Source organism: Argiope bruennichi, chromosome X2 (genome assembly GCF_947563725.1).
Source record: "Argiope bruennichi chromosome X2, qqArgBrue1.1, whole genome shotgun sequence".
Classification (NCBI taxonomy): Eukaryota; Metazoa; Arthropoda; class Arachnida; order Araneae; family Araneidae; genus Argiope; species Argiope bruennichi.
The window spans coordinates 49,570,806-49,590,572 of record NC_079163.1 but is presented as its reverse complement, the minus strand read 5'-3'; the positions used below and the strand labels follow the sequence as shown (position 1 = coordinate 49,590,572).

The following is a 19,767-nucleotide window of genomic DNA, read 5'->3' as shown; positions in this document are numbered from 1 at the left end:
AAAGTTTCTATTTTAAGCAGAATTTCTTTTTATTGGAAATATGGAAATTGGAGAACAAATTCTTATGGAATAAGGAAACATTCCGTAGTATGTTTATCATTACATCATCTTTTTTGGGAAGTATCTCTACATCTAATTTTTTTAAAAGTAAATTTGAATAGAAAGTTTAGGAATGGGTATAAGGTATTTCTTACGGAAAATTGTCACTTTATTACTCTTTTTTATTTGCCACTACTTTTACTCAAATCAAGAATAAAAACACATTTGAAAAATAAAATAAACATGAATATTTCTCTCCTCCCTTTCTTTTAATTAAATACTTTTTAGAAAAACAAATCAAATTTATTTTGAAAATGTAAATGTCTACAAAATAAAACATGTAAAATTTGATAAACTTAAAAATAAAATTACAGTTTTTTATATGATTAATATTCCGTATTTACTTAGAATAAGCGGCTTATTTTTTACACTATGGTACATACAAGATATTTTGCTGGTAAATTTACAATCAATAATAATCATTGAAAATTATACATCTTGATTGATAGTGAAGGTTTATTGGAATCCTCAGGCTTAAAGACTTCAATCTTAGCCGATTTATAGCAAAAATAATTATATTCCGCCAATTTAATGAATCGCTATATTATCTAATAGATATATTGATATTCTTTTCATACACGTGCACTCTTGTCATTCTCTCCCATAGAACTGATATATAAATTGAGGAAGCTAATCGCTTGTTTCTTGTCTAAACAAGTGTATGCAACATGAGTCACGTGACTTCGAGGAAATCTGACCTTTTTTGGCGCCATATCGCAACTTGGCATACTCAAAAAAATATTTGATATATTCTGCATGTTTAAATTATAAAAAGTTAACTTTTTTCAATTAGATGCTAATTTTCAGAGGAAAAGATAAAAATGAAATAATGGCTGTATTTTAAAATTTATGAAGTATGGAAATAACTAGTTTGAAAAATAAGATTTTTTTGTAATTTATCTTATGGTAGGAATTTTCCATTGTGGAAAGAAAGTAGTTCTTCCTTGCTGCATATCTTTGCCCACTTTATCTGGCAAAATTGTTGAATGGTAGGTAAATATTTCATAGAAAAAAATGAGTGCCCAGGTCCCAGATTTCTTCCTTGTCTGACTCTCAGTAGACAAAATAAAGATGTTTGTTGTAGCTACATTCAAAAGCAGACTATGAAATGTCAATAGTCATACCAATGAAAGACCTGTTAACAATGTGTCTGAAATAGCAACAAAATCCCATTAACATTGTAGAAATATTTGCTTACATCGTATATTTATTGTAATTTGCTGACTTTTCTTAATACTTATTCTCTTATATACTGAGCATGAAATAATTTTCCCCCTTCAGAGGGCTTTAGAATGAAGGCCATTAGTCCAAATGAAATGAAATTTGAGCTACAGATTATTCTAATGATGTGCTTAACATTTATTAAACAAAACATTTTTACATGAAATTCCACCAATAAATGGCAATGTAAATACACTTTTAAACATTTAATATGCTTTATAAATGTTAAATAACACAAAAAAAAATGTAGCATTAAAACTACTCAAGATGTTTTTCTTCATGTTCTACAATGGGCTCTAATCACAAAACTATATTTGTCATATCTGACTGGAATAAGTCTGTTTGAATTTCAAGAACACAGTGCCAAATATTGTCCATCAGACCTAGCACAGATGCTGGTCTTTCACAGACCAACATGTTTTGGTCCATCATGGTCTTTTAGGAAACTTCACAACCAAAAGTTGCACGGAGTGAATTCCAGCGAACTAAGAAGCCATATAATTGGAAAATGATGGCTAATCACTCGCGAATCTGTGAAATGCTGTTGTAGTAATTGCTTTCTTGATGATGTGAGGATGTGTATTATACTACATAAATATAATGTGACAATAGTAATATATAATGTTATTACATCTTTTTATTTTCTTTGTCTTGGTTTTAGTATTTGAAAATTATAGTTATTTCATGGCCAATTCTGTACTTACAGCATTTGTTCATCTTTTGAATTGATAAATACTGAAGTAAAATGAATAGCTATGTTTAAACATGAATTGCTAGTAACTTTTTTTTTGTTCATTCTTGATTTGTTTATATTATATGCAGTAATATTTATATTAGTCCAATCACAGTGTTTTGCTTGAATTTTTTTCCCTTCTTTGCTATCTTTATGTTTTACCAAACCTTTTAGTGATACAATAATGGAAAAATCTAAAAGGTTTGGAACTAAATAAGAGTTTCATTATGTTATTTTTTAAAATAAAAATGAAAAAAATGCCCCATTCTTATTAAGTAAATTAATAGGGATGTTTCTTACAATTTTTAATATTGTATATTTGTAGTTTGTATTGCTTAAATGTATTATCAGGTTTATGAGATTGTTCTTCGTGTTTTAGTTTTACTTTAGAATATTATCAAACTTTTCTTGTTGAATTTAGTTTCTGCAATATTTTTCATTAATCTTTTGCATCTGAATTTAAATGATTCATGACGTCATAAACTGAATTTTAATTTTTCAGAATCATATCTTTGATTAAGAAATTCTTCATTCGGCCTTTTTACCATTTCTTTCTTTCTTCTCATATAAAAATATTTAATTTTTGTCAGAATAATGGCTAGCTAATTTTTGCTTTAAAGGATCTGCATTGCTTTGAAAATGACAGTAGTGAAAGTAGCTGAAGTATTCAGAGTGCCAATTGAAAGCAAGCTTTAAAAATTGCATAATTTTTCTTTTGCTGTTGTTTTAGAGTTCTTGCATTTCAGAGTTTACTGATACATATGTTAACTATTTATCTACTTACGTATTAAGCTATAATTGAATTTTATAAGTTTAAATTATTAAATTAAACAGTTTTCAGTTTTTATGTGGTGTTGCCTCCTGTTACTGCAAATATATCAAACTCAATTCGTCTATTTTTTATTATGTCATAATTTGTATAAATTCTGGCATTTTATAAAATTAAAATGCCTAGTAAATATTTTAATATAACTGAATTTATAGTGTCTAATAAATCCTTAAAAACAATAAGCTTTTTAAAAGTATAACATTTTTAATAGTTGCTTTGTTAATAGTTTTTCATAAACATTGATAATTTCTATATACTCAACAAATTTCTCTTTCCAGGGAAGCCTATTGCCTTGAAAAGAAACTTAAGAAATAGAAGATATAGACTGATATTTACAAAAGGTAAACTGATTTTTCATTTGGCATACTTTCAGTGAATAGGACTGAGCCTAGTTTTTGTTTTCATGTAATTTAAAACTTATATGAAGCAATTGTTTTTTTTAAAATTCAGACTGTATACCTAGTGAAAAAAGAGGGGAGGGTGTTATTTTGCAACTGCATAATCTACATATACAGTTAAAATTATAATAGGTAGATGTGGAATGCATCTCAATTTTTTTATGTACATTGTTTGATTTTATTTAATTGAAGTTTATATTTTATTCTAAAAGGAATAAGTATAATTTATAGGATGGCTAATTTCAAATTCACGGCTTCTTGTTCGAATTTGCTCTCATGAATGCCAGATTCTCTTATTTTCCAAATGCTATCTATTTAAATTTTAACATAAATAAATTTAAACATGCAGAAGTTCTGTTTATAAAGTATGTTTAGAAGAAGAACGACTTGTCAGTTCCTGCTACTGGAAGTATGCCGTAAACTTATTCACTTAATGATGTAAAAAATTACTGACTTCTCTTGTTTCGTTCGTTCAATCATAGATTTAAAGACAGCAGGCTTCTAACTGAAGATGGCAGTCAATAAAGATTTTAGTATTGGAGATTTCGTTTGGGCAAAGATGAAGGGTTTTCCTTTTTGGCCAGCCAAGATAGTAGAACCCCCTACAGATAAAAAATCTACTCCTAAAAAGGCACGTCATTATGTATTCTTTTTTGGAAGTCTAAATTATGCATGGATACAAGATGAAAATATTGTACGTCATTCTGAAGAAATGCTACAGTCTACTTCCAGTAAGAAAAAATCAGCCCTTTTAAAAATAGCAATAAAACAAATCATTGAAGAAGCACCCAAACAAGCTAAATCACTTGTCAAAGAAAATGAATATCCTGAGAAGTCGCCTGAAGTATTGACAAGTGGTACTGAAAAGAAAATTTCTAAAGTACAAAGAAAGAAAGTGAAGAAGGAAAACCAGGAAGTTCGGAAGAGAGTTTTACCTAAACGATGTTGTACGGATAAATCAGAATATGAAAGAACATCTCCTCCTCAGAAGTTAATTAAAAGGCCTACTGAAGATTTCTCTGAATTAAATACACCTCCTAATTTAAACTATAAGCGTATAGCTGTTAGCAGACCATTAGATGAGTATCCTTCTTCAGGAATTACCAGCAGTGAATTTCAGTCGTTTCCTACTTTGGATTTACATGAACCCAATGAAGCCATAAAAGCAAAAAATGTCACGCCATCGCATAAGAAGATAGGATTTCTTGGTCTCGGAATGTTGGGTCAAAGGCTTGTTAAAAATCTGCTTACTTCCAATCACAAGGTCACAGTTTGGATTCGAACCCCTGAGAAAGGTGCAGATTTTGCTAAAGTTGGGGCTGAGCTTGCACATACTCCAAGTGATGTGGTTGAGAACTCTGACATAATTTTTTGCTGTGTTTCTGGTCCTGAGGCCTCAAAAAGCCTGGTTTTTGGAAACTATGGCGTTCTGTCAGGTCTTGAAAAGTCGCCACCTGGGTCAAAAAGTTATGTTGAAATGACTGCATTAGATCCAACTACATCAATAAACATTGCAGAAGCTATCACACGTAAAGGTGGAAGATATCTTGAAGCTCCCTTCAGTGGATCATTAAAAAGCGTAGAAGATGGAAGTCTGTTAATTTTGTGTGCAGGCGATAAGAAAGTTTTTGTCTCGTGTCACAGTTGCTTTTTTACCCTTTCAAGAAATGCCTATTATCTTGGCTCTGATGTTGGCTCCGGATCTAAGATGAATCTGATTCTTAGTACATTAGTGGGAGTATCATCTGTTGCCTTTGCAGAAGCCATGGCACTTGTTGAGCGTTGCAATCTTTCTCAGGTCGACTTCTTTGAAATTATGGAACTTGGACCAATATGTTCACCTCTTCTTAAAGAACTAGGAAAAGCCATAATATCACGTAACTTTAAAACTAATACTTCTCTTAAGCATCAACAAAGAGATATAACTTTGGCTCTTGCATTGGATAATGACCGTGAACTCCCAATGTCAGTCACGACAGCAGCAAATGAAGTGTGCGAACGTGCTAAACTTCGAAATAATTCTGACCATGATGTATCTGCTGTTTACATGGGAACTGAGTATTAGTGTCAGTTCATTGTTTTGCTATACTATGTTATATACCTGAAGGACAAATATGGTTTTTTTTATCCCAATTCATTGTAAAATGTTATAAAAGATTTAATAATCCATTAAAGATATCAATCATAAAATTTTATTTTCAATTTAGTTGTGTCTTTTTATTATTTAGTCTTAAACTTTTATATTTTCATTTTATCATCATTGCTCATTTTATATTCTGAAACCAGAGTAGCTTAATTATTAAATATATTGAATAATAATAATAATAAAGCACCTTATTCCTTAAAATTTGATTTTTAATGTTTATTCAATTTTGATTAAGAATTTACGTACATGGTTTGCAAAATTAGTCCACGCTTTGTTCTGAGCTGCAGAAAAGACCTTTAATTCTCAGTAATAAATTATGCTATTGTATATATATGCCCCCCCTTTGATGCAGGTACAGAAAGAATAAAATTGCAGTATAAAATGTGCTTATATAATTCATAGAGTATTGCTATTAATGAATTATGGAAGTTTTTATTTGTGAATTTTCCTTATGAAATGCAAGAATTTTGTTGCTGTATGCAGTTTGTGAGCTACGTAGTTACAAAACCAGTATGTAAAGACTTAAAATTTTTGTCAGAATTGTAATTGAAATTGATAATGTATTCATTTGGATTGCCTGTGAATCTAATGGCTATTTAATTTATACAGTTGCCATGATTGATCTTTAGATTTCATAATTAGAAAAGACTAAATATCTCTGCAATTTTCTTGCAGTATAGTTTCTGTTCAAAATATATTATCTCAAATTGTATATTGAAAGCTTGGTAAATTGGCTCATATAAGATATTTGAATGGCCTTTTTGTCCCATTTTAATGTGATATAGCTTGTTTGAGATTCTGTCATCCACACTTGAGTCATGATGACTCGATTGGTAATCTGTTTGCAGGCAATTCAAGTTGCATCTAATGAAGTGAGTTTTTGATTGAAGAGAAACTAAAAACTCAGGATCAGTGACATGTAATGAAATTTCTTTACTGAAAATCTCGAAAAGTTATAAATGGCCATTCATCAATGTGAACATTTTTTTTTTTTTTGTGGGAAATGTTAATAGTATTAATATGTGAATTTTTTTAGAAGCAGCTGGGCCAAACTTATTTGTTTAAAGTAATGCTCTTTTGTGCAATTCAGAATTTGTTGACATTTAAGATATCTTATTGAATGGATTAAACCCACGTGGAAAAGTTCCCAGAATACTTTAGTTGAAAAATTGCTACCAGGCTCTCAACCGTGCACAGGGTAGGAAAAATACTTATTGAAAAACATGGTGAAATGTTGCCTGTTTATGGTTCCTGCAGATTATTGACATTTATTTTTGTTTGCTATTCTTTTTATGTTAATGCTGCATTTTAAGATATCTTGTCGTCATCTTGCATGTTTGTCTATTAAATTATTCATTTTCCATATGAATTTTTTAAAACCCGAAGTAAAGTTTCGATCATGTGTATTTTAATACATTATTGATCTCATGTAGGTCGTTAGTTTTGTCAATCAGTGCATATTAATGTATTTACAGAAATAAAAATGTACAAATGAAGTAAAATTATGGAAAAGAAGAAATTAAACGCATGTTTGTTTTATTTGCAGGTTTTCCTGCATATATGCAAATGAGTTAAAATTTAAATTTCAAAAAAAACAAAAAAACAATCTCACCATGATTTTAAATTATGGCTACATTTATTTCTAAATTTATATTTCTTTTTCTGTAAAAACAATAATGGATTAATGTTTTTAAAATCAATTTGATTCCTGCAAAATCAAGTGGATGAAAGCATGCTATAATATAGAGTCGAAACGGCGTATACACGTAAATTTATATCGTGATTTTTAGGTGGCATGTATATTTGTTTAAAAACTAATATCTGGTAATCAGCTGACTTTTCAAATCTAATGAAACATTTTAAGTTGTGAAGTTCTGTGTACTCTGCCTTTCTCTGCAAGAAAAACATTTCTTATGAATACCATAGAAAGTACCACATTTTTTTTTCAAAGTATACAATATCCATCTGTACATTTTTACCATTTGAATAGTAAAATAATTTATTCTCATTTTGCCAAAAATGCTTCAATTCCCCCCCCCCCCCGGTGAAGAAAAGGGAAATTTTGTCTTCCAAACAACGTTTAAGCGACAGCATGTACTTTTGTTTTCTCTCAGTTTGTTGTGCTTGCGTAGAAGATTTAGAAAATGCCCATGTCTTTATAAATGTTAAAATAAAACGTAAGAAAAATCAACTGTTTCTTCATTGGGGTCAATTCATGGTCACGTGTCAGGTACCAAACAAACCGCTTCTGTTCAATTTTCAACCGTTCTGCTCATGTCGTGATGTCTGCCGATAACGTTGACGAAACCATTGTTTAGTAAATATTACGCTAGCCGATCAATTATTAAAAACTTCTCATTTTTTTAAAGATATTATTATGAATTTTTTTCTCCAAATTTTCGTAGTCACATAATTTTATTTCTTATATTAAAATTTTAATTAGTATTTTCAATGAAAAAATATGATCAAATGTTTGTTTCAATGCACTCACTAATACAATAAACTAAAAAAAAAATATTTACTATTTATCAACATTAATTTTTCTTGACACTTAGAAATAATATAAACACAGTATGACAAGAATGTCAATGTAAATGATGAAATCAATTTTATTCAACAGAAACATCCTAGATACTAAAGAACAGTTTTTTTTATCATTAATAAAAACATAATGTTGAACAATATACTTTGAAAGCAGAACATTTATGAAATTTTTTTAATTGCTAGAGTTACATTGATAAAAATTACATTGAATGAATATCATAAAATAAAACAAAAACATACAATACAGTAAATTTAATAAACAAGAATAAGGTCATGATATATATATATATATATATACACACACACACACACAGAGAGAAGTTAAATAGGATATAAAGAGGAGTTGAAAGAAACACTTTTATGCTTTCACAGAATTTTATAATTCAAAATTGATACGTAAAAGAAATAGAAAAAAAAAGTGTAACATGCATGTAGCAATGAAGTTGGGAATAAAAATTATATAATAAATGCTCATATGGAAATTGATTTTCAATGAAAAGACCTTTTTTATTAAAACAGAAATCACTGACGTGCACAGTGTTATAACAGGATATTATGATAACAGTCAAATTCAGTTTAAATACAATAAACTATTGACATTTCATTTTTAACAATAGAAAGGTTGTTTGATATAAATTCACTTTGAATCCATCACAAATCTGCAAATGTAATTAGAAAGCTAGTAATATTCACTTCCACCTAAGTTTAGCATTATAGCAGTTGTTATTTTTGCAACAGGAGTTTGTTTACTTACATTAATTAAATTTAGATAAGATTTTGTAAAAAAATGCGATGTAATATTCATGTAAACATTTTAAAACCTTCTAAGCATATTCAAAATTATCAGAAATTTCATCAAATGTGAATTAAATAAATTAGAAATGCACTCACGATTTTATTTGATTGTTTTTGACGGCAAATCGCTTACCGATTTCTTTTTCTTCGAAGAGTTTTTCTAGCAAATTACTGGAACAGATATATTTAATAAATGGACACACACTGAATGAATTCTTCAAAATGATCGGAGCATATCACCGACTTCGAAGGCGCGTAAATATCTATACCAAAGCTATCAACCCAAGTCAGGATTGTTTAAAGGAAAATAAGAAAACATTTTATCATGACAGTCCCTCTTGTGTTTCGCATTAAAGCATGCATCCATCAGCACATCAGCATTTCCTCTGTTAACACATAATAAGAGGAAAGAAAATGACTAAAAAATTATAACTTCAAATGTAAACAAAAAATCCGCTTCATACTACGCGGAGAACGTTAATGGCAGACTGATCGACGAAAGCGGTTCGGATGAAACTTAAATGCCATGCGCAAGAAGTACATGACAATGCGACTTTTACGTCACATGAATTGACCCCAATTGATGCAATTATCGTACACTCATTGTATATTGTACCCTGGACGTGATCTGTTGAAATTTGGAAATTTTTAGGAATGCGCGACAATTTGGAAGAAGAACGGTGAGGAGTTGAAACAAGAGATGGGCACATTTTTTATTTGTTCTAGTTTTTTTTGAATGATTTGGTTTAAAAATGGATATCAATAGCATAAAGAAGAAAAGGAAAGGATTACGAAATATCTTCACGAAACATCTAACTAAAATAAAGCATACTTTAAGTAAAGAAATTTCTAATGAATACACGAAAGAAACCAAACTTAATGAGCTTGTGAGTTTAAAAGCTCAACTCACGGAAAAATTAAAGGATTTATTTAGCGTGGATGACATTATAATATTAAATATAGACCTAAATGAAATGATAGGCCGAAGTGAGTTATGCGAAGACTAGAAAGACAAAAAATCGATCTAACATCTAAGCTAGAAAGACAAATAAAAATTTAAGTGATATTCCACAAAGAAGGACAAACAGTCCAATTACAAATAACGCGGGAAATGTTATCCCCTTAAGAAATCAAAGTGTTAATTTACCTAAATAAAATATACAAAACTTTCATAGCGATTGCAATCAATTAATAAACTTTTGAAATTCTTTCGAAGTTGCAATTCATAAAATGATTCATTAACAAAAATTGAGAAATTTACTTATCTAAAAATGTATCTTCGTGGAATTGCCTTAAATGCCGGGAATTATGATGCTTCGATATAGTTATTTAAAGAAAGATTTGGCCGAACAGACATAATCATATCTTCTCGCATGCATATACGTTTATTGATTGAAAAAAAAATAATAACTTGCTCAAGTGGAACAGGTTTAAGAAAAATATATGATGCAATAGAAACTCAGATTTTTGCAATCATTAAATGTAGCTTCATGTACTTATAGTAATACCAGCTATTACCCATGACTTCGTTCGCGTGGAAATTTTGATGTATATGTATGAGAAATGACCTAGGCATCTTGCGTGTAAATCAATACCTAAGCTCCGTTAGTAATTAGGTCATTGTGAGTGCCATCCAGCCTATGTTGTTTCACTGCCATGGTTAGAAGATCACTCTGTTCTACCTGCGAACAAAGGTCTTGCTGAGAAAAGATTGAAAAACACAATTGATGGAATAAAAAATATTGGTATTCTACGGGACTACGAAGATTTTTTTGAAGAAAGAAGGTATTGTTGAAGAGTTAAATAGTGAAGATCTCAAGGACTCTAAGTGTCACTATCTTCCTCATCGACCTGTCATAAAAGACTATTCAACAACAAGGATCAGACCTGTCTTCGATGGTTCTGCAAAATCCAAAGGAAGTCCATCCTTAAATGACTGCCTAGTAACAGATCCAAACCTTGCGGAACTTATTCCATCCCTAATAAATAGGTTTCGTATTGGAAGGTATGATGACAAGGATTATGTGCGATTTCTTTGGTGGCAAGATGGAGATTCAAATATTGTCAAAATCTACAGACATTGCCGTGTAGTGTTTTGGATCAAATCAGGTCCATTTCTTTTGCGGGCGACATTGAATCCCCTATTAGATGGAGCTCCTGATTGCTACAAGATGGCAGCTCAACACCTACAAAAATCTATGTATGTTGACAATTGTGTGGCTAGTGTTAAAAGCGAAGCTGACTTGACAAAGTTTATAAATTAATCCACAGAAATCATGGCTCTCGGAAAATTTGATTTACGTGGCTGGCAACACAATTCTTTTGAGTCCTTAAGAGACAATTGTAATGACTCTCAAGATGCTTTTCCTACCTTTCCAGTTCTTGGTCTTCTTTGGAACATTGAAAGAGACACGTTAAAAATTGATGTCAGAAATGACACTCAGAGTGAATCTGTGGAAGTAACAAAGAGATATATTCTCTCAAAATGTCACAAAAGATTTGACCCTATTGGAATTACTGCCCACATAACTTTAATTCCAAAAATATTGCTCCAAGAAACGTGGAGAATTAAGGCTAATTGGGATGATACTCTTCCAGAAGAAATTGCTCATAAATTTGAAAAATGGGACAGACAGTTACATCAGTTAAATAAACTAGAAATACCAGGATGGATTGAGGGGATAAGAACTCAAAACATAGTTTGCATGTATTTTGTGACGCTAGTCAACAAGCCTATGCTACTTGCATTTTCTTAAGTACATTGAAGTAATGTTTGCTCCTCTGCCTGAAGATCGATTCAAGGATGCTTCTTGTTTTGAAGTCACTGGAATAGATCTGGCTGGACCAGTCTTCTTGAGAGATGGAAGCAAATCATGGATAGTTTTATTTACCTGTTCAGTATTCCGGGCTATGCATCTGGAACTTGTCTCTTCTATGTCTACTGATAATTTTTTATTTGCATTAAGAAGATTTATAGCTCGTCGAGGGTGACCGGCTATCATTTATACAGATAACGGTAAAAACTTGGGAACGGAACACCTTCTAAAAAGGTTAACTGGGATCAAGTTGTTACTGATGGAGCTGTGAGTAGAATCATCTGGAAATTTATACCTCCATCTTCACCCTGGTGGGGAGGATGGTGGGAACGTCTTATCGCTCTTGTTAAAGATCTTTTTAAAAGAGTATTGGGTAAAGCAAGCTTGAAGTATGAAGAGTTAAATCCCCTATTGTGTGAATGTGAAAGCATTATTAACTCTAGGCCTATCACGTACGTGTCAGATGACAATGAACTTGAACACTTAACACCGTCTATGTTTATGAGAGACTTAATGGAATGGGGTGTACCTGATCTTGATAATTTGGAATCTACCAGTCTTCAAAAGATACACATGTATCGGTTGAAACTTCGTGAAGACCTACGTAAACGTTTTAGACTGGAGTATCTAGGGCATTTGAGACAGAATACGAATAAAATTAGAAAGGCTGATGGTAATAAGGTGGGAGAAATAGTTCTCATTGAAAATAAAAATCTAAAAAGACTCTACTGGCATTTATGAAAAATCACTGTGATTTTTCCTGGTAAAGATGTTGTTACACGTCTAGTGAAAGTGAAAACAGCTTGTGGGAAAAAGTTACGTCCTGTGCAATGTCTGCATTCACTTGAGATAAATTCAGTTTCTTCGGAACCTCTTCGACATCGAGCGTTAAAAAGTAGAAGAAAACTTTTTCAATTTACGAAAAAAAATCCAAGAAATAAGACTGCTGATCCTGTCGATGACCAACCTTACTGAACCAGAAAACCTGATTGGGACGAGAGATTAAGACTGTCAAGAGACTTGATCTTTGATCTCTTAATTTAGTTTTGAGTTTTAAAATTTTAAGCTCAAAAGGTGGAAGTGTTGCGTACGCGAGCGAAATTGTATACAACTCAACCCCGGAATTTCTTGTACAAAAAGAACAACTACAACTTCTACTTTCTTCTTGTAAATAATGTGAATAAAGAGTGTTCGTTATACAGAATGTGAGTTTTTCATTTGAAAGAGTAAAAGTATCTTTGAAATAATTATGATATTATTTACCCTTAATTTAAACGTGTTCACTTGTGATAAAAGATCTTATCTTATTTTACGTGTCAAAAGAATCTGATGATCCAGCGTTTTTTAGTAATTTCAAATTAGTTTCGGTTTGTGTATTATTGAATGTTGGTACAACACAGTCTGTGCAGCCCAGCTACTTAGCCAAGACACATTAGTAAACATTCCAATTGCGACGGACATCATATGAGAAAATATAACCACTCGTTTTCTCTTCTAAGATATCCCCACAAAAATCTCGCTGATGGAAACTGCCGAAGAAATAACAAAAAAATAATGAAATAGAAATTGTGGAAATGAGGCGATTCCTGAAACAAAACGATACTCGGAAGAAATCACCCGTCCTTATCACGAAACTAGGAACGCGCTTGACAGTGGATATTAAGATTTGGTTTAGAAATCAAAGAGTGCAACTTTTCATTGATAATCCACGACAATGTACAAATTGCTGCAGTTTCATGCACCCTTCAAGGATATGTGAAGAGCAAAAGATTTGTCATCTGTGTGGCGACATTCACGCAGACATCTGTTAATCACAACAAAAATGCTTAAACTCTAAGGACGAACATTCAGCCACATCGAGAGCATGTCTTTTGTTTATTAAAGAAAGGATATTTTAAAGCTAAAATGTAAAAATCATATTACAACAGCTGAGGCAAGACGAATCTTTAATCAATCAAAAAAATCTAGTTACGCTGCAGCTGTAAAAATAAATACATCTATAAAAATATCTCCAGAAATAATAAGCGAAAAAATGGAAACTATGCTCAATAAAAGGAATGAAAGGATTGACTCAATTATCCACACAATTAAAATCAAAATGAACGAGCAAATAAACACAATTCTAGGGATGTTTGAAAAATTGGTGGAATCGTTGTCACATACTAACTTAAACGTAATGAGTAATCTTGGAAGCGAAAATCTTTCTCCATCAAGAAAGAAAAAAGCTTTATAGAAAATTCGCAAAGCATCTGCTATCCCAATGCAATTGGATGCAGGTGCTTTTGGTTAGTTCTTGGGCTCTCTCTTTCCTTTTTTTGTCCTTTTTCTTTTCTTTCTTTTTTTTTTTTTCTCTTGTGTGTCTTTAAACTTTTTCGTTATCCCATAATTCCACTGGGATTGCGTTTTTTTTTCCGTAAATTTTTGTTCATTTTCTCTTTTACAATGACTTTCGTACTGTAGAGGTCTTAAAAAAATGGCTAAAAGTTCCTCCCTTTTCTACATTCAAATTCTGGATTTTCTTAGAAACATTCTTCCAGCAGATCACTTCCTGTGTTCAATTAAAAAATTTTTTTATTTAGACAGGCAAGATCGGCCTGCAAATAAATAGATTGCTACTTTAACATAAATTTCTTATGGTTTCTTTCTTTCTTTCTTTTTTTCTTTTTCTGCTAAAAACTGTTTGAGAGCTACATAAAAGAGAAATGAAATCATTGATTTTATAGACTCAAAAATTTAATGACTGTTTAATTTGCTGTAAAGTTATTTCAAGAAAATGACAATAATACTTGAAATCGATAATGAAATTTCTGAAAATAGAGAAAGATGAATCGATAAAAAAGGGTTGTAACTCACATTTTGTCTGACAGTCATTTAAATACGAGTGTGTAATGTTTACATATTATTTTTATTGCAACTCAATCTCAATTTTATTTTTTCAGAGAAAGTTTTAATAAGAGAAACGCATATAGGGTATATTAAAAAATCATAAAATTTCATTCATTACAAAATATCTATTAGCAAAATAAAAGTATTTTCAAATTAGTATTTTTAAATGTTAAAATAAATGTTATATTTAAAAAAAATTTTTAAGAAAGGTTTTAAGAAAGAAAGGTTTTAAAGATTATAATTTGTAAAAGTCTCTTCCAACCTTTTTGTATTTTATCTTTTAACCAAGTAATCCAATAGAAATTCCAATGAATCGTAGTGAATTCTCAATGCAGTGCGTAAATATATTACGTCATCCATCTTTAAAAATTAAAATTAAAATAGACATTATAAATATAAAAATTATATATTTCAAAATATAATTTTAAGAGTACAAGAAGCCTACGAAATGGATAACAGAAAGATGAACTAAATGGGTATAAAATCGGTTATGTTTATCTTATTCCATTCATCTACAGCTTCTTTCTAGTTGTATAGAAGAAATATGAGAAACGAATTGATTTTTTTTTACGATGATCCATGTATAAAAGTATGTATTTTGTATGAAATATTTTTTACAGGATAACATTTTTTAACTTATTTTCAATATATGAAGAATAAAAAAAGAGCATATAAATTTTGTGATACATTAGTTGGAAAATAAATAACATCGAAAAGAAAATACGCATAAAAAATTATTAGTATCGCATTGATTCTCATGATAAACACCAGATAATACTTTGTTATCAAAAACTGTGGAAGTGAAGTAAAATTATAAAAATCTCTAGCTATATATTCAAGTGAAATGATTAAAATTTCAAAAAAAAAAAAAAAAATTTCAAGCTTCATCACCATTTTTTTTTACCTCGTATATTGATAAAAAAATGCATTGCATTCATGTGATGAAAATTAATATAAAATTGATATTTCTCAGATTAATGTAACAGCAATTCATCGGGGGACCAATCGAATTCCATTTAAATACGATGTAAAAAAATGTCTGCAATAGGCAGATATATTGTAAGTGGAAAAGACATAAAATGAGTCTTGGATTTCCATCAACCCCAAACCACAAAAAAACAATTCCCCGACAAATGACATCATGTGACCGAAAGTTAAGAAGTCTGGCCCGACACATGCGAAAGAAGGGGTGGCACCTGCAGGAGGACAGGAAATGTCAGAAACAGACTTTGAGCCTCAGGGATGGCATTCTCCCATCCCCTTAATTGAGACCATAAAGGAAAAGGGAGAAATCTATGAGTGAGTTGAAAAGTGAACGGACAGATTATTCTTCGATTTACAGTATCATTGTAAACATTCGAAACCGCATATCACTGAAATCGAGGTTATTCACAGGAAAGTGTTTGTAAGTGTAAAGTCGTTCTTAATAGTATTGGTGAGTTGACTTTCAGTGATTTGGCATAAGGATAATTTTTAATTGGCTGTGAAATGACCTGGCATTTGCGTTCTTTATAAGCGCCATCTTTTGACAGAATATAGAACTAAAGTGAAATATTTAGAGAAGAGACATTTTTTTAGAAAATACTTAAATAAATAAATTAATTAAATAAGTTATTTCGAATAAAATTAAAAATCAGGCTTAAATAGATAAATTAAATCAATTACACTTCAATTAAATAAATTAATTAAGTATTAACTACAATTAATAAATTTTATTATTAATAATAACTAATAATATTTAATTAAAAGTGTGATTGAAAAGCACTTATTTGGAATAAATATTTAAAAATAACAATAGTAAAAATATTTGTTATTAAAAAATTCGTGTGTTTCTTTGGTTCACGGGTGTTCTTTGTTTTATTTCACGGGTGTTTCTTTGTTTTATTTACCAGTTTTATTAGAGAATGTAGATATCACAAAAATAATTTGTAACTTATTAATTATAACAGAATATAAAGAATCACAAAATTAAAGGAACATCTTTATTTCAATCACAAAAAAATGTTGTTGTTGTTTCTGATCCAAGGTGGTATAGCTGCGCTATATCACCTCCATGAAATCAAAGCTCTCTAAAAAGTCCAAAAACAATAGCGGATTCCTTAAAATCTCAAAAATCGTAAAATTTAAACATTTAAGAATATGTGGGGGAGGCTTGATCTGCCTTGAGCCAAAAACCTTCGGCAAAGATCCTCCGTCCGTGTTGGAAGGTGAGGGATTTGGTGTGTCCACTTAAAAAACGAGAGAGCCGTTTGCTGTTTTCTAGAGATATTCAGACGGTGACACCAACCGGGACTCTTAACAAAGTAGCGTCAGCAGGTGGGACTCTCCAAAGTGCAATCGACTCCATTTTTTTGATAGAGGAGATTTCAGAATAAGTCATAGAACAGTCTTAGCTAAATTATCCGCTATCTCATTACCATTTAAACCAACATGTGAGGGGACTCACTGACAGTGTATAAAGTGTTCAGCGGAGAGCCTGGCAATAATAATGTTTAGATAAACAAAAAAGTGTTAACATCACTATTCAGTCTGTGGTACTATTTCAAATTTTTGAAATGTGATCTTAAAAACATAATGCATCAATTGTACTGTCATTAAGCCTGGAATGTAATTTTGTGCAAACATTATCAGCTGTCGAAAACACTCTTTCGGCATGTAAAATAGCTGGTGATACTGTTAGCAATTTGCAATATACTTTTTCCAAATATTTACTTCTAAATACCTCATCTTCAAATAAATCGATTTCTCGTCGGATGGTTTTGGATATAGCTAATTTCTGTATTGTATTTTGGTTTGTTGAAATTTTTTTATCGCTAATTTTAATTTTTGTTCAAGAAACAATTTCTTTCACATTAGTGCCATCTTAATCTCCGATAACTGTACCGAATTCTTCTGAATGTGGATTGCTTTGTGGGTAAAAAAAAATTTTTAAAATTTACTATAACCAATTCAAATTTGATCAAGTTTAATCTCTTTTCTTTTTCATTTTAAAAGTCATCATAATTATGTAAATACCGTAAGACATTTTCTATTTCGGTATGCCTTTCTTCTGTGCGATTTTTCAATGTAATATTTAATTCTTGAGATAGTGATGTGTGCTGTTCTTCAGTGACTGCAACATGAAATTTATTGTTGCATTAGCTGTTAATAAATTAGAATCTCTCCGACATAATGCCTCAACAGCCAGTTTGTATATTAAGTTATAACAACCTGTTCTGGATATTAAGTCGAATTCATTAACTGAAAAATTAATTTGTCGGTGTAAGTCGATTATTGCTTTTTGGATTGGATTTCTCAGTTTGAAAAAACGTTCCATCATTAGGAGTAAACTGTTCCAACGTGTTTTAGAATCTCCTCCTAAACATCTCCTTTCATCTTTCCTCTCACTCCTATTTTGTCAAAGTAAACCCATACTAACGCATGCGCAAAAGGTGGAGGGTTTTACAATCCATTGTCATAGAGTATTTTATCACTTCTTTTGATTGTACGATGCAACTTTTTATTCACAGTCTAATTAATTTCGTCCGTTAGGGAGACATAAAAACAAAAACGTATACTATTTTGCCATGTTGGCGATCCCTGAACAATTTAAACAATTACAAGACAATTTAAACAATTTCTAATAAATACCGAATAATCGGCATTTAAACTTGCGAATAACGATATTACAAAATTGTACAAATGGCTCAAAATACCGATATTCGGTATCCCGGTATACCGGTATTGCAATCTCTAAATTTCATAAATATTGTTTCCCAAAATTTTAAAATATTACACAACATTCTGAGTTACTTATGTCACTTTATCGAAGCATTATATTTTGCCCGAACTGAATATATACTTTAAGCATTTGTGCGATTGCTATTTGTTATTTCTTGAAAATAAAATGGCCATTGTGATTGATATTTGTTATTGTTTGAAAATACATTAGCGATGTTGCATACTATGAATTCTCAATTTATATTATTTCTTGCAATACACGTTTCTTTGCTTTACATTAAAATGAGTATATCCATTATTTGAGATTATATAATCAGTGGCGTAGGAAGGTCTATTGGCGTCTGGTGCGGAGTTTAACTTCTATTGTCTAGTAAAATACTTCCATGTCTACTAAAATATAAAATAAAATTTATTAAGGAAGCAATTTTTTTATTTTGTTTTTTCTGGAAAAATGGCCTAATGTTAATTATTTAAATATATAAAATGGTGGGCTGTAGGTAAGGCCACGGATGCCTTGTGTGGCAATGGCGAATAATGGTTATGAAATATAGATTTTGGGCGTAAATATAGCAGTTACTGAATAGATAGTGCATATACGTAATTTTTAGTATACATAGTATACATAATACATACATATATTGAAAACAAAATGTGACGTGGAACTACAATTGTAGTCACAAGATTACACAACGAATTTTATTATTTAAGGCATCGCGTTTATGAGTTATTGCGTTTATATGCATGCGAAAAGTACAGATGAGAGTACAGTATTTTCAGTTTTTGGATGGCTTTAGTTTGTATGCAATTTTATTTATCTAGCTCTTTATGATTTGTAGATAGCGAGTTCACTTGTATTCGAACAGCAAGACAGACAAACGTCCTCTCCATGGATCTAATTTAAGCTTAGATTGAACTCTAAAAATTTTATCGAAATTCTACGTATACTTTTTTGCTACGTCTACTACGTAAAGCATTTTTGAGTGGTCCTGTTCGTAGACAGACCGATATAACGCCAAAAATGTGTTTCTGGAACTCAGGGAGGCTTGAAACGTAGAGATTAAGCGGAATTTCGTGTTCGAATTTTTTTGGCGGTTACATTACCTTCTGTATACGAGAATTTTTATACGAGAAGATGAAAAGAAGTATTAATACAAACCAGCAATTTTTTTGTCACCGCTTTAGAGTTTGTTTGTTTGTTTCTTATGGCACTTGCCACTGACAAGCCCAGTGTTACGAAGACAGCGATTTAAGCCTGAGGGGAACGTCTCTTATTTTTTATAGCAGCACCAACTAGGGCCAAGAGTACGACTTTACCACTCACGCATCACTCATTCGCTTGCACAACCCCCTTTTAGAGGAGGGCACATTCACACATCTCACAGATAGAACAACAGAAGAACAACCATGCCCAAACCGGGACTCGAACCCGGGACGCCCAGATCAAGGGGAAGACGCGCTACCCCTATGCCAGGACGCCGGCCCGCTTTAGAGTTTGTGCTCTATGCGGATCACACCCATCGCACCTACCTTCCTACGCCATTGTTTATAATCTGTCTATCTGAACCATGCACAAATAATAA

General features: G+C 31.2%; 3 protein-coding genes across 4 annotated transcripts in view; all 3 read left to right on the top strand.

Moving 5' to 3' along the window:
- LOC129960377 (cytokine-like nuclear factor N-PAC) overlaps positions 1 to 5,430 on the top strand; it is a 38,934-nt gene extending 33,504 nt beyond the window's left edge. For both annotated transcript variants that reach the window (XM_056073788.1, XM_056073789.1), the window contains 2 exons: positions 3,161 to 3,223; positions 3,763 to 5,430. In XM_056073788.1, coding sequence (XP_055929763.1) covers positions 3,792 to 5,345 — 1,554 coding nt within the window. In that variant the 5' untranslated portion in view covers positions 3,161 to 3,223; positions 3,763 to 3,791 and the 3' untranslated portion in view covers positions 5,346 to 5,430. The remainder of the gene's footprint in view (positions 1 to 3,160; positions 3,224 to 3,762) is intronic.
- Positions 5,431 to 6,247: 817 nt separating this feature from the next.
- On the top strand, positions 6,248 to 11,029 carry LOC129959747 (uncharacterized). Its single transcript, XM_056072638.1, has 2 exons — positions 6,248 to 6,298; positions 10,544 to 11,029. The coding sequence occupies exons 1-2, from the start codon at positions 6,248 to 6,250 to the stop codon at positions 11,027 to 11,029; spliced, it is 537 nt and encodes a 178-aa protein (XP_055928613.1).
- A 505-nt stretch (positions 11,030 to 11,534) lies between these two features.
- On the top strand, positions 11,535 to 12,322 carry LOC129959745 (uncharacterized). The gene is made up of 2 exons (XM_056072637.1): positions 11,535 to 11,663; positions 11,816 to 12,322. The coding sequence occupies exons 1-2, from the start codon at positions 11,535 to 11,537 to the stop codon at positions 12,320 to 12,322; spliced, it is 636 nt and encodes a 211-aa protein (XP_055928612.1).
- Positions 12,323 to 19,767: the final 7,445 nt, after the last annotated feature.

What these genes read in the sequence shown, in the direction of transcription:
- LOC129959747 (XM_056072638.1), top strand. Translation starts at nt 6,248, where the DNA reads ATGACTCGATTGGTAATCTGTTTGCAGGCAATTCAAGTTGCATCTAAT. An exon ending in TTCAAGTTGCATCTAATGAA is followed by an intron (nt 6,299 to 10,543) that starts GTGAGTTTTTGA and finishes ATTTTTTTGAAG; the next exon opens with AAAGAAGGTATTGTTGAAGA.
- LOC129959745 (XM_056072637.1), top strand. Translation starts at nt 11,535, where the DNA reads ATGTTTGCTCCTCTGCCTGAAGATCGATTCAAGGATGCTTCTTGTTTT. An exon ending in TAGTTTTATTTACCTGTTCA is followed by an intron (nt 11,664 to 11,815) that starts GTATTCCGGGCT and finishes CCTTCTAAAAAG; the next exon opens with GTTAACTGGGATCAAGTTGT.